The sequence below is a fragment of the Sciurus vulgaris genome, assembly GCF_902686455.1.
Source record: "Sciurus vulgaris genome assembly, chromosome: 6".
NCBI lineage: Eukaryota > Metazoa > Chordata > Mammalia > Rodentia > Sciuridae > Sciurus > Sciurus vulgaris.
In genome coordinates, this window is record NC_136466.1 from 38,706,622 (window position 1) to 38,721,576 (window position 14,955).

Below are 14,955 nucleotides of genomic sequence, written 5' to 3' on the forward strand. Positions count from 1 at the left end.
TACTTTATAAGGCATCAGCACAGCCTGAAGTCAACATCAGGACCCATGCTTGACTCACAGGAAGCTCATACATTATGTCCACACCAGGCTCTGCTTAACTGGATCAGATCCCAGCAGAGTCAGGGATGTTTTTTGTATGGAGAACATCAGCAATTGCCCTCAGGTCTTCTTGCCACATTCTGCAGCTGGGCGTGATTTTAAGGTCACACAGACCTGGGTTTACTCACTAGCTTAGTGATCCTGGGCAAGCCACTTTACCTGTCTGAGCCTCAGTTTTTCTCTGTAATGTGACAAAATAATGCAAACCTCATTAGGGTGGTTCTGAGAGCCAAAGGGGGAAAAAAATGTATATATAAAATGTGTAACCAAATGTTGATTGTCCTCTCTCTCTCACTCAGCCTAGAAAGCAATGTAGCCTAAAAGGCATCGCTAGTATGGTTTCCTGACCGTGTATGAGCTCAGAACCTCAATGTCTACATCAATGCATTGGGCCCAACTCCCTAACTGGGATACTTTGAAGATGCAAATTAAATATCCAAACTTATTATCCCACTTGCTCTGAAATTCCAGGAAATTCTGAGGAATGAATAGACTGCCAATATGCACCTCTAGTTTGTTATAATTAGGCAACTTGATGGCAGAAGTTCAGAGTCACTTCATAGTGTGAGAAAATCAGGGCTTATGTGCCCAAAGTAGTTAAAGCTACTGAACAGATTAGCTCCTTTTGGTCTATCCCAAATCCTCCCAGTTTTCCCAATTAGAGACAGCATTCACTGTGTGATTCACACAGGCAGTGCTACATCTGCAAGTGTGATTAACAGTGACACTGCCTTTCTTTCTCTTCAGCATACTCGAAAACTTGGCACCTTCTGGGTTTTTCATTGTTTCTGTTTGAACTTTCTCACCGCAGCTCTGTCGAAACGCCTTACAAATCCTTTCCTTGTGGCCTCCACCTTAGCCCTTCACCAGAACAGAGAGACGATAGACCCAGACAAGTTCTGCAGCCTCTGTCATGCAACTTTCAATGACCCCGTCATGGCTCAACAACATTATGTGGGCAAGAAACACAGGAAACAGGAGACCAAGCTCAAACTCATGGCGCACTATGGGCGGCTAGCAGATCCTGCTGTCACTGACTTATCAGGTAACAGAGACCAGCTCATATTCAGAGCTGGAACAGGTCTTGACCATTGGGGCTAGGTCTGTGTTTCTACTCCTTATGTCTTCCAAAGCAGGATTTGCAAACTTAGATGCCTGTGGAAGACAGGCTAGAAATTTAAACAAGTGAGAGTAAGGAAGGGATATGGTCAGCTGAAAAGTATTTGTCTCTCCTGGTCAGCTCTATATAATTCGGTTTTTCAGAAGACTCTGCAGCCATTTTTTTTTTTTTTTTTTTTTTTTTTTTTTTTTTAGTACTGGGGGTTGAACCCAGGGCCTTGTGTTTGCAAGCCAAGCACTTTACTGACTGAGCTATCTCCCCAGCCCTTTCAGAAGACTCTGGAAAGCCAATTTTTTGTAGGAATTTCTCCTAATTTTTTTTTTTTTTTTTTTTTTTTTTTTTTAGTGCTGATGCTGAAACCCACTTTCTTGCACATACTAGGCAAGTGCTGTATCACTGAGCTACATCCCCAGCCCAAATTTCTGATTTTTAAACATGGGACTAAATTTAAAAATTTTTAAACCCTGTGTGAGTAAAACCCAATGTGTAAACCAGATTTTAGCCAAGGGCCACCAGTTTATAACCTCTGATTTAAATTCCCTAGGAGGGCTGGAGATGTAGCTCAAAACTTGCCTACAAGGCACAAGGCCCTGCAGTCAATCCCCAGTACTGCAAAACAAAAAACTCCCTAAGTGTCATCCACTTTCCTTATATGAAGGCTTCAATAGCCTCTGCTGCCATATTTTGAGTGTCTTCAGCATACCACTTTCCTCAGGAGCTAGGGCCTGTCGTGTTCTTGGGATAACGTAGTAAAGGAGACCATTCTGACTCAAGAGAGTATTTTCAACTTCCCTAATGTCAAGATTTCAATCAAGCCTATAATCTCAGATGCTTGGGAGGCTGAGACAGGAGGATCACAATTTCAAAGTCAGCCTCAGCCATTTAGCAAGGCCCTAAGCAATTTAGCAAGACCCTGTCTCAAAATTAAATATAAGGACTGGGGTTGTGGCTCAGTGGTAGAGTGCTCACCTAGCAAGCTTGAGGTCCTGGGTTTGATCCTCAGCACCACATAAAAACCCTTACAACTAAAAAATAAATATTTTTTTAAATTAAATTAAATTAAAATTAAAAATAAAAAGGGCTGGGGATGTGCCTCAGTGGTTAAGTGCCCCTGGGTTCAATCCCCAGTACCTTCCCACAAAAAAAAATTTCAGTCAACATCACAAGAGTGGGAATTCATAAAAAATTAGGGGTCTCTTCCATTATGGTAACTACTCACAGCCTATAATAAATGTGTGCATGTGTGTGTTAGGGAAAGTTTATTATTGTTTCTTTCATTGAGTCAAAAAATATTTGTTGAGTACCTACTGTGTTCCCTTATTGAAGTGTATTAGAGCCTACATGAGCATTGGTGTTGGTCCTCATTGCTCTCTCAGGGTAAGTTGATGCTGGGAGGGAAAAATCTAAATGGAAGAGGAAGAAGATAGAATGTTCTCATGTGTGTCCTGGAGAACTTTGGCAAGCCATGGAGGTACAAGTCAACACTTGAGACCTTCTCAGTATCCAGATGTGGAACAGTTTGGCCTCAAAGAGCATGCTACTTAGAATCATCTATGCTTTTCCCATAATCTTAGGGAGGGTGAACAACTCAGTGCCATAGATGTTCCAAATCACATATGGCCGTGGGGGTAGGAGGGATCATGCTTCTCTAACAACCGTCCAAACACCAAAGGCAGCTGTACATATAGGCCATCCCTGAACCTTGCTGACATAAATGAAACAGGTGCAAAGAGGTGACCAGGAAGCAGGGGGAAAAAACTATGGGCCTGGTCCTTTATCTGGGTACCAGGGATTGTTCACCCAGTGCCTGCTGTATAAATTACTTCAGGATAGGGAAGGGGTATCTGGTGTGTACTTACTGTTCCCTCATACAGGCAGGGTCACTCTCATATGCTAAGGACTCTTTATACTTAAGAACCAATCAGCTCAGAGCACGCTTCTTGATGGCCTCCTTTTTGGCCTAAAGTTGATAGGTACAACATTATGTCCAACTGGCTGACCCAAGGTTCCCTGCGCCAGACTGTTCCTTCACTCCAACCCTGACCCTTCCCATAGTTCTCCCAACTCTGGCCTCCCTTCATCTGTTGTTCCTTGGCAGTACCGTCATTGCATTGTTTGGCTGCTTATTTTAACTTGTGTCCATTCTGCTCTTCTGTCTCAAACCAAAACCTCCTTCTTATCTTTATCTTCCTCCTCTATTTTTCTGAAGCTAAATTACTCATACTTAATCCTAAAATCACTAGCTGTGGGTTTTTGGGTTTTGGGTTTGTTATTTTGCTTGAGGCATCCAAGTACTTTATAAATTAGCCTAGATCTTTAATGAAAGCGTAAGCAGAGGACAGGTATGCTGGCATGAGCTTGTAATCCCAGCTACTCGGGGATGCTAAGGCAGGAGGATCACAAGTTCAAGGCCAGCCTCAGCAACTTAGTAAGACCCTATCTCAAAATAAAAAATAAAAAATAAAAAGGTTTAGGAAGATAGCTCAATTGTTGAGTGCCTCTGGGTTCAATCCCTAGTACCACAAAAAAGAAAAAGAAAACCTAATCAATGGGGTAGCAGGGTTGGGAGTTTGACTTCCCTCACCCTTAGGGAGCAAAGATCTGGTACCCATTGATCTTCCATCTTCTCTTTCCCAGTGTCATGCTTTTTTGTAGAGATACTTTTTGTCTGTCATGAATACAACATGTGGTAGACAGGTCACTGTCCCCTCCCCTATGTACCCCAGACTTGGAACTGTCCAGTAAAGGAAAAATGGACTTCAAAGATGAAATCTCATACATGTAGCCAGTATCTATAGAGCATGAACAGAATACTACCCAGGTGCAATTTGTTTCAGACAGTGGAACTGTGATTCAGAATGTTTATACTGATGACCAGGTTCACCCACCCCAGCAACTGATACACATGGCATGTGGTGCCTCCTATACTTCAGTGGATGGTCTGGAGCAGTGTTGGTGTATATGCTCCTTGTGAAAGTCTTATAGACTCTGATTAAAGACTCAGGTAACTTATATCTAACAAGTTGCATACAGCTTAGTAGGCCTCTTTATTGGTACATTACCAGGTGCTGCCATCCTCTAGCAACTCTGCAGAACATTATAGGTAGACAACAAGCAAAAAAAAAAAAAAAAGATAAACATACTGAGAAGGAAGATAGTGAAGACATGTAATGACACATACTCTTCAGTGTACCCAGTGCATTTTCCCTTGCATCAAATCCCCAACTAGCTCTTGTTCACTTGACTGAATCTCCCCCTGGTCCTCTACAAAAACAGTTTCTTTGGGGGAGTGCTCGCCAAAAGATATATTCCCAAGATACCAGGTGGAAAGACCCTTGTCAAGGGGCCTAAGCAAAAAGATTGCTATATCCTCTAAAAGTTCCTCTTGATAAAGAAAATGGAAAAGGTAGGGCTTTGTGTGAAGACTTATGGTTTGAGTTGTTTGATGAGACCCTTTGTAATGGATGATGTTTGTCAATCCTAGAATCACCTGGAACAGGGTAAGGCCACCATGTGGATTATACAATGACAAAGAGCATGGAGCCTGGGGCTGAAGATCTAACTCAATGGTAGATAGCTTGTTTGTCATACACAAGGTCTTGAGTTCAATCCCAGCCCCACCAAAAAAGAAAAAAAAAAAATTCTGGAACCTAAGGAGAAACTGAAGGCTTAGTATATTATTCCTATGCTGAGTTTGTGAACAAAAAAAATTCACGACATTTTTGAGAAATAAAGAAAAGTTCTTTGAAAGCAAGAGAAGAGTTAGTCCTGCTGTGAATGAAACTGCTGATTTATAAGCTGAGATCAGTTGCAACAGCATCACAGTTCTCATAACAGGAAAATAGATGTATTTAGCAGAGCAAGAAACTGAAGAAAGGAATAAAGCAAGAGACTCTTTGGCCCAGGTCAACAGCTAGGATGTCCTCTAAAGTTTATCCACTTGGAAATAGCCAGAAAAAATGGGGAAAAGATTGATGAAGAGACATAGAACTTGTTACATTTTCCCACAGAGAAGTTTGATTGAAGCTGTACTATCCACTCTGAACAGAATGGCTCAGCTAGAAAAAAAACCACTATCCCAAGCCCTCAGCTTCTTCAGAAAACCAGTCTTCTTTAAAACACATACCAAAACATCCTGCATCTGTAGGCACAGTATGAGGAGAGCATAGCATGGTGCCCATCCAGAGCATATGCAGGCCAAATGCATCTAAAACATACCTCTTCAACATTTGTTTATTTGGAGTCCTTCCACCCTATTAAATCTTTGCAGTGTGGGAAAGCCATCCATGAAAAAAATAACCTCAATCACTGTCTGTGAAAAGGACAGCCTGGACCACCAATAATGACATTTCCATAGATGGAAGAATTGCCCATTGACCTGTGATCTCTGTAACAGTCTTCAGCAGCACTGCCTTCTTGGGAAGCGACACGAAGCTCTATTCAGATAAGAAAACTTGCTCTTGCATTTTTTTTTGCCCAGAATCCTTTGACAAGCCCTTTTATTTGTTGAAAGATTATTTGGCCATTCATATCAATTATAGCTGCTACACCTGCCCAATTTATAAGAAACAATTCCCAGATTTCATCCAGGTGAAAAAGCACATGCAATGCATGTGCACAGAGTGTGACAAGACCTTCTGTCATCAAATGAACCACAGCCCCGTATGCTCCAGCATTCAGACCATAGATATCCTGTTTTCTCCCTGTGGGAAGCAGTTTAAGAAGAAAAGACAAGCTATGGAAACACATGCAAAGGATACATAATCCTGAGAAGGAAGCAAGAAAGCTGATCACAGCAGCTCCCAAGATGTTCACACCTCCCATCACATCCATAGATTATGACAGCTTCATGTTCAGATGCCACCTGTGGGTGAGGGGCTTCCAGAACAAGTCATGCTGGTAAACCACTTATCAAAGAGGCAACCAGATATGAAGATAAACAGGTGCCAGCTGCAATTACATTTGTCAGTATTATGATAAGTCTTACACAGGTGTCAGCAAGCTTTAAAGCCCATATTTTGGATTTTTTGGGGGGAGATTTGTTTGTTTTGGTTTTTGTCTTTTGGTGTTTTGGGATTTTTGTTGTTATTTGGTACTAGGGATTAAACTCAGGGCATTTTGCCATTGAGCTATAACCCCAGGCCCCTTTATTTTTTTTAATTTTGAGACAGGGTCTCACCAAGTTGCTGAGGTTCTCACCAGTTGATAAGGCTGACCTCAAATTTGTAATCCTAGCCTCCTAAGCAGCTAGGATTACAGGTGTATGCCACCATATTCTGAAGAACCACCCAGCAGTTGAGCCCCCACAAAAAATTCAGAAATTTCATCCTGCTGGTCCTGAAAAACCAGACTCCATGCTTATTACTCATACCCAGTTGAGAAATACCATAGCTACCCTTCCTGTCTGCTTCCCTCATTGCTCCAGATAGCACAATAGCAAGACCAGGATGGCCCAACTCATTCAAAAGAAGCATCCAGAGTACTCCCAGCTTCCTAATACCATTTACACCATATTGACAACAATTATGATCACTGCTGTGCCAACTGTTTTAACTACAGATAGTGCCAATGGAGAGACTGCCCACCACAGACCTACTAACCTGAGCAATGACAGGACTTTACCAGATATTAATGGATTACCAAATACCACAGGAGACTACCAGCGTATATAGTCTGTCCCAATGTCACACTTTGTATGTGGTCACCTACACTAAGGTTGTTTTGCCAGCAAAATAACCTTTGCAAATTCAAGTGCTTGTGTGGCTCCACCTCCTTTGCCTCACCACTCTCAGCAATCCATTATGGATGTTGGCCAGCTCCATGATCCTCAGACATGTATGTCATCCAATGCAGCACGTCCAAGTCACTGTGGCTTCCACTTCAAATCCATCATTATTCCAGGCAGTTGGGCAGCAGTTGAGTCCCTCTGCCCAGCAGTCTCACTATTAGCTTAGCCTCTCCCATGTAAAAGGCAGTTTCTGCACAAGGGCAGACTGTAGCAGCAGCAACAGGACTCCTGTATAACACACATACCTACCCAGTGCATGGAATTTCTTCTGTGTCAGTTTATCTAAGATTCAAATGATAAAAAGCTTCAGGTCATTTTGTGATCTCAGATACTGGTGTGGCAAGTGGAAGCAGTTATTCTGGGTCATTATATGTTATCAGAAAGTCAACCAAAATTGGAGAAAAAAACAAAGTTCTGCTTCTCTGGTGGAGTCCAGATTTAGCCATATGCCAACCAATAGATCACATTATTGCAACCACCAGCAGCATGAATGGAAACAAGGAACTGCATTTTTTTTTTTTTTTTTTTTTTTTTTTGGTACTGGGGCTTGAACCCGGGGAAGTTTAATCACTGAGTCACATCCCCAGCCCTTTTTATTTATTTATTTAGATACTTTTGTTTTGAGACAGGGCTTCACTAAGTTACTGAGGCTGGGTTTGAACTTTTTATCCTCCTGCCTGAGCTTCCCAGGCCACTGGAATTACAGGCATATGCTACTGTGCCCAGCAGAAGTACATATTACTAAACCATAACTTTCATTCTTGCTCTAGAATCAAGACATCATGTCTTTTCATCCATAAGTTTGAAAGCTTCTAACGTTTAGAACTGTTAAGATTTAGTATTCATAGGACTGGGTATATAGCTTAGTGGTAGAGCACTTGCAGGCTTGAGGCCTTGGATTCCATCCCCAGTACTGGGGGGGAGGGAGTTTACAATTCACCCAAGAGTTGGGAAACTTCAATTTTGACACTTAGACCTATGGTAAGGTTATTTTGCCAAGGTCATCTAAATTTTTCTTATTGCTCAATTCTTTTAAATGTAACTTTTGTTTGTGTCGTTTTTAACTAAATGTTGGTTTTGGTCTTTTGGTAGTGCTTTTCATAGATACTGATCTTAAGCAGATTAGGGCAGAATCTCATGTTCTAATAGTTCTTTCCTTATTACACATGAAAGAGAAAGATTGCTTGATGTCAGCAGAATTTAAACCCTACATTAAAGCTTTGCCTCTCAACTCTGGTTTGGTTATATTAAGTAGGAGATATTGGTACCAAAAAAAAAAAAAAAAAAAGAAGAAGAAGAAGAAGATGATTACTAAAACTAGCCAGGTGGAGGGGCATACACATGTAATCCCAGTGACTGGACCAGTCTTGAGGCCTTGTGATCTATATCTATGGGAACACATCCCAGGAGAGACATTTCTACAAAATAACACCAAAAAAGGAACAAACTTTCCACTTGGAAGGATGACAGATGTCATCAGTCACACACTTACCAGATAAAGGAACTAAGTCCCAACATCCTTTTTATCATACATTCTGATTGAACTCATAAAACATTTTAAAAATCAGTGTATTAGAACTGTTAAACAAATTCAGTAAGACTGCATGATTGACAATCAACATACAAAAAATTGTAGTATTGCTGAGCATACTCACATCTGAAATCCTGGCAACTAAGGAGGCAGAGGTAGAAGAATCACAGGTTGGAGCCTGGGCAACTTAACAAGATCCTGTCTCAAAATAAAATAAGAAGGGCTGGGGTTGTAGCCCAGTGGTAGAGCAGCTCTGGTTTCAATCTCCAATATCACACACAAAAAAATCATTAATATTTTTATATAACAATAACAAAATTACTGACGAATTAGGAGAATAATACCATTCACAATAGTTACAAACAATTAGTAATACTCAAACACCTAGGAATAAATGGAAGTGAATAGTCTCTGCAATGACAATTTTTTAAAATACTTTTTGAGTTGCTGATGGAACTTTATTTTATTCATTTATTTATATGCAGTACTGAGAATCAAACCCAGTGCCTCACACATGTGAGGCAAGTGCTCTACCACTGAGCCACAACCCCAGCCCTACAATGACAATTTTATAATAAAAGATATTGAAGATGGCATCAAAATAGAAAGATAACCCATGTTCATGAATTGGAAGAATTAATGTAAATGTAAAATGCTTATACTACCCATAGTGATTTACAGGTTTGGTGTAATTCCTATCAAAATGCCAATGAGGGCTGGGATTGTGGCTCATGAGGCACTGGGTTCGATCCCCACATTAAAAAAACCTAAATAAACAAAATAAAGGTATTGTGTCTATCTACAACTAAAAATCTTTTTTTTTTTTTTAGGTGTCAATGATATTCTTCACAGAACTAGAAAAAATACTCCTGAAATTTGTATAGAAACAAAAGACCGAATAGCCAAAACCATCTTAACCAAAAAGAACAAAACAAGCTGGGTGCCATAGTGTATACCTGCAGTCCCATCTACTTAGGGGGCCGAAGTGGGAGGGTCACTTGAGCCCAGGAGTTCAAGGCCAGCCTGGGCAACATAGGCCAAAAAAAAAAAAAAAAAAAAAAAAAAAAAAAATTTTTTTTAAATTCTTTTGGTACCAGGGATTACCTTTTTTTTTTTTTTTTTTTTTTTTTTTTTTTTTTTTTTATTGGGAGGCAAGATCTCACTAAGTTGTAACTCCCAGCAACTTGGGAGACTAAGGCAGAAGAATCACAAATTCAAGACCAGCCTCAGCAACTTAGTGAGACCCTGTGTAAAAATAAAAATGACTTCTGCTGTAACTTAGTGGTTATGTGCCTCTGGGTTCAATCCCCTGTGGGGGTGCAGATGAAGAGAACAGAATGGGCAGAATGGGAGAAAATATTTGCAAACCATTCAGCTGATATCCTTTTTTTTTTTTTTTTTTTGACCTGACTCATGCTTGGCAAGCACTCTACCACTGAACCATATCCCTAGCCCTCAGCAGATATTCTTAATATCCAGAATATGTAAGGAATTTAGACAACTCAATAGCAAAAAACAAACCAATCTAATTATGAGAGAGAAAAAGAAACCTAGAGATAAAAAAGAAGGAAGAAGCAACCTGAATAAACATTTCTCAAAAGGGGATATTCAGGCTGGCAATGTAGCTCAGTGGTAGAGTGCCTGCCTAGCATGCTCAAGACCCTGGGTTCAATCCTTAGTACTGCCCAGAAAAAGAGGGAGGGGAATATACAAATGGTAAATGAATATTTGGAAAAATGCTTAACATCACAAATCTTCAGGGAAATGTAAATCAAAATCACAGTGACATGTCATCTCACCACAATTGGAATGACTGTTATCAAAAAAATACATAAACTGGGTGTGATGGCACACGCCTATTATCCCAGTGACCCAGGAGGCTGAGACAGGAGGATTGCCACCTCAAGGCCAGCCTAGACAACATAGTAAGACCCTGTCTCAAAATTTTAAAAAACTGGGCTAGGGATGTAGCTCGATATTAGAGTGCCTGCCTAGCATGCATGAGGCCCCGAGTTCAGTCCCACAAAGTAAATAAATAAAATATTCATGAAATATCTTAATTAAAAAAAATTGGGAGGCATAGTGGTACATGCCTATAATCCCAGTAGCTCAGGAGGTAAGGCAGGAGGATTGCACATTTAAAGCCAGCCTCAGCAACTTGGAGAGGCCCTAAGCAACTTAACAAGAACTTGTCTCAAAATTTTTAAAAAAGGGGGGTGGGGCACTGCTAGGGACATAGCTCAGTGGTTAAGCACCCTTGAGTTCAATCCCTTGTAACCACCCGCCACAAAAAAGGGTCTGAGAATGTAGCTCAGTGGTTAAGCACCCCTGAGTTTGAGCCCCAGTACAATTAAGAGGAAAAATAACAAACAACAAGAAAAAGCGGGTACAGTTGAATAGGAGGAATAACTTTCAGTATGCTATACCATATTTCAATAAATATCATGAACAATAACTAATTGCATAATTCAAAATAACTAGTAGAGGTTTTGAATGTTCTCAGCACAAAGAAATGATAATTGTCTGAGGTGATAGATAAGTCAATTACCCTGGTCAGATCTATGTGTGTTGAAATGTCACAGTATACATCATAATTATGTACAATTACTCTGTGTCAATTAAAAATAAAAATGTAGCCTGGTATTATAATACACCTGTAATCCCAGCTATTTAGGAGACTGAGGAAGGATTGCAAGTTTGAGGCTAGCCTGGACACATTATTGAGACAGCGTCTCTAAGTAAAAAATTAAAAAAGGACTGAGGATATAGCTTAGTAGTAGAGTGCCCCCAAGCTTAATCCCCAGTACCAAAAATCAATTTAATTTTTTAGATCGATATGGACTTAAGGGGGAGACCCTAGCTTTAATTCCTAGCACTGCCCCCCCAAAAGTATGTATTTTAGCAACTTTTTGTAACATACTAACACAGTTTTAGAATAATTATTGCATAGTAGAATTTTCACTCTAGAACAGAAAGACCTAGTTTAATTTCATATGAAGCTGCTTATTTTATTTATGTGTATGCGTAAAAACTGGCTTTATAAATTAAAAAGTATCTTAGCTTCTTTATAGTTAAAGATACCTTTCTGAAGAGTTAACAGTTCTGTTGAAATAAGTACTAATATGTAGATTTTTGTGCCTTATTTTTGAGACCTCATTCAAATTGTTATCCCTGAATATTTAGGCACTAAGAAAACTTGAGAAAGTTACTTCATGAATGTGTGGAAACTGAAAATGGACTCTATATCTTTGGTGACAAAAAGGTAACATTGGGGTTTTTGGTGTTTTTTTTTTTTTTTCCTTTTTTTAGCAGCACTTTGAATTGAACCTAGGAGTGCCTATGTCTGAGCTATATCCCCAGACCTTTTATTTTATTTTGATACAGGGTCTTGCTAAGGTGCCAAGGCAGCCTCAAACTTGCAATTCCTCCTGCTGCAGCCTTCCAAGTGTCTGGGTTTATAGGTATGCACCACCACACCTGACAGTATCGATGTTTTCAATAGAAAATATTGACCCCAATTTACATAATACAGTCTCTGGTTCTCAGAGTCCTACAATATAAAGAATATAAATATCCTGGTGTCCATCCGGGCTAGAGAGACTTGCTAGGTAAAGAACATTAAACTTACACAAAGGCCTAGTTTTAATTTTTTATAACTTAAATCTGACTCTTCTAGGGTTTTTTATTTGAAGCAAAAGGTGTCTCTTCTAACTTCAGGAATAACTTATTAAAATTTAAATCTATCCATGAATGGAATGCTCATTTTATGCCATTTGATATTTTGTTTTTATTTTTTGTTTTTGCAATACTGGGGATTGAACTCAGGCCCTTGTGCGTACTAGGCAAGGGCTATCCCACTGAACTACAGTCCTATGCTGATTATTTCAAGTTTTAATATACACAGAGGAAAATACTTGGGAAAGACCTCTTTTTCTCTTTCCCTTCTAAGTTTCTTTCCCTCCTCTTCTTCCTCGCCTCCTTTTTCTTCTCCTTCTTCCCTTATATGAAATAATTAAAGAATCTAAAATTAATTTATTATCAGCCCTAGATACATGTGACAGTCAGCCCAGATAACAGTGCTTTAAGGATTTAATGCACATTCATTCCAGTATTTTCAAAAGATTTTCAAAAGAACTTGGATTTGAAGAGATAGAAGATTATAAATTGTCTGAAAACTCAGTCTGGAGGATGTAAATATAGCCAGTGTTTATATTGTGGCCTTTCTAAAGACATTGACACTTCGTTTAGTGCAGTATGAATGTTTTGAAGTAAATTGGTTATAGATTTTATATTTGTATTGTTTGATTTATACCCACAAAATAGTCATTTCACCATGTAAAATTTCTGCTATTTGGGGAAAACCTCTTGTTTTGATCTTAAGTTGGTTTCTGTTTTCTTTTTTCTTTTTTGTGGTACTGTGAATTGAACCTGGGGCTTCATGCATGCTAGGCAAGTGCTCTACCACTGAACTACATCCCCAGCTCCCACCCCTTTTTAATTTTTTTTTTATTGTAAACAAATGGGATACATGTTGTTTCTCTGTTTGTACATGGCATAAAGGCATACCATTTGTGTAATCATAAATTTACATAGGGTAATGTTGTTTGATTCATTCTGTTATTTTTTCCCTTCCCCCCACCCCTCCCACCCCTCTTTTCCCTCTATACAGTCCTTCCTTCCTCCATTCTTGCCCCACTCCCTAACCCTAACTCTAACCCTAACACTAACCCTTCCCTCCACCCTTTATGTGTCCTCATCCACTTATTAGCGATATCATTCGACCTTTGGTTTTTTGAAATTGGCTTATCTCACTTAGCATGATATTCTCCAATTTCATCCATTTGCCTGCAAATGCCATAATTTTATCATTCTTTATGGCTGAGTAATATTCCATTGTATATATATACCACAGTTTGTTTATCCATTCATCAATTGAAGGACATCTAGGTTGGTTCCACAATCTGGCTATTGTGAATTGAGCAGCTATGAACATTGATGTGGCTGTATCCCTGTAGTATGCTGATTTTAAGTCCTTTGGGTATAGACCAGGGAGTGGGATAGCTGGGTCAAATGGTGGTTCCATTCCAAGTTTTCTAAGGAATCTCCACACTGCTTTCCAGAGTGGCTGCACTAATTTGCAGCCCCACCAGCAATGTATGAGTGTACCTTTTTCCCCACATCCTCGCCAACACCTGTTGTTGCTTGTATTCTTGATAATCGCCATTCTAATTGGGGTGAGATGGAATCTTAGGGTGGTTTTGATTTGCATTTCTCTTATTACTAGAGATGTGGAACATTTTTTCATATGTTTGTTGATTGCTTGTAGATCTTCTTCTGTGAAGTGTCTATTCATTTCCTTAGCCCATTTGTTGATTGGATTATTTGCATTCTTGGTGTACAGTTTTTTGAGTTCTTTATAGATTCTGGAGATTAGTGCTCTATCTGAAGTATGATTAGTAAAGATTTTCTCCCACTCTGTAGGCTCTTTCTTCGCATTGCTGATAGTTTCCTTTGCTGAGAGAAAGCTTTTTAGTTTGAATCTATCCCAGTTATTGATTCTTGCTTTTATTTCTTGTGCTATGGGAGTCCTGTTGAGGAAGTCTGGTCCTAAGCCAATGTGTTGAAGATCTGGGCCTACTTTTTCTTCTATAATTTGCAGGGTCTCTGGTCTGATTCTGAGGTCCTTAATCCATTTTGAGTTTAGTTTCGTGCATGGTGAGAGATATGGGTTTAGTTTCATTCTATTGCATATGGATTTCCAATTCTCCCAGCACCATTTGTTGAAGAGGCTATCTTTTCTCCATTGCATATTTTTGGCCCCTTTGTCTAGTATGAGAAAATTGTATTTATTTGGGTTTGTGTCCGTGTCCTCTATTCTGTACCATTGATCTACCTTTCTATTTTGGTACCAATACCATGCTGTTTTTGTTACTATTGCTTTGTAATAGAGTTGAAGATCTGATATTGCGATACCCCTGTTTCACTCTTCCTGCTAAGGATTGCTTTAGCTATTCTGGGTTTCTTATTCTTCCAGATGAATTTCATAATTGCTTGCTCTATTTCTGTAAGGTACGTCATTGAGATTTTAATTGGAATTGCATTGAATCTGTATAGCACTTTTGGTAGTATGGCCATTTTGACAATATTAATTCTTCCTATCCAAGAAGATGGGAGATCTTTCCATCTTCTAAGGTTTTCTTTAATTTCTTTCTTTAGTGTACTGTAGTTCTCATTGTAGAGGTCTTTTACCTCTTTTGTGAGATTGATTCCCAAGTATTTTATTTTTTTTGAGGCTATTGTGAATGGGGTAGTTTTCCTGATTATTCTTTCCAAAGATTCATCACTTATATATAAAAAATGCATTATATTTATGTGCATTGATCTTATATCCCGCTACTTTACTGAATTCACTTATGA

At 39.3% G+C, this 14,955-nt stretch overlaps 1 protein-coding gene across 7 annotated transcripts in view; it reads left to right on the plus strand.

The window, feature by feature from the left end:
* ZNF346 (zinc finger protein 346) overlaps positions 1-14,955 on the plus strand; it is a 74,167-nt gene that overhangs the window by 26,315 nt on the left and 32,897 nt on the right. For 5 of the 7 annotated variants that reach the window (XR_013764598.1, XR_013764599.1, XR_013764600.1 and 2 more), the window contains one exon: positions 911-1,144. Coding sequence is in view for 3 of the 7 variants with exons in the window: in XM_079144644.1 (XP_079000770.1) it covers positions 911-1,144 (234 nt within the window). In the remaining 4 variants the exon portion in view is untranslated. Of the gene's footprint in view, positions 1-910; positions 1,145-11,721; positions 11,801-14,955 lie in introns of all 7 variants that reach the window. The other 2 variants (XR_013764601.1, XM_079144645.1) reach the window with 2 other exon arrangements.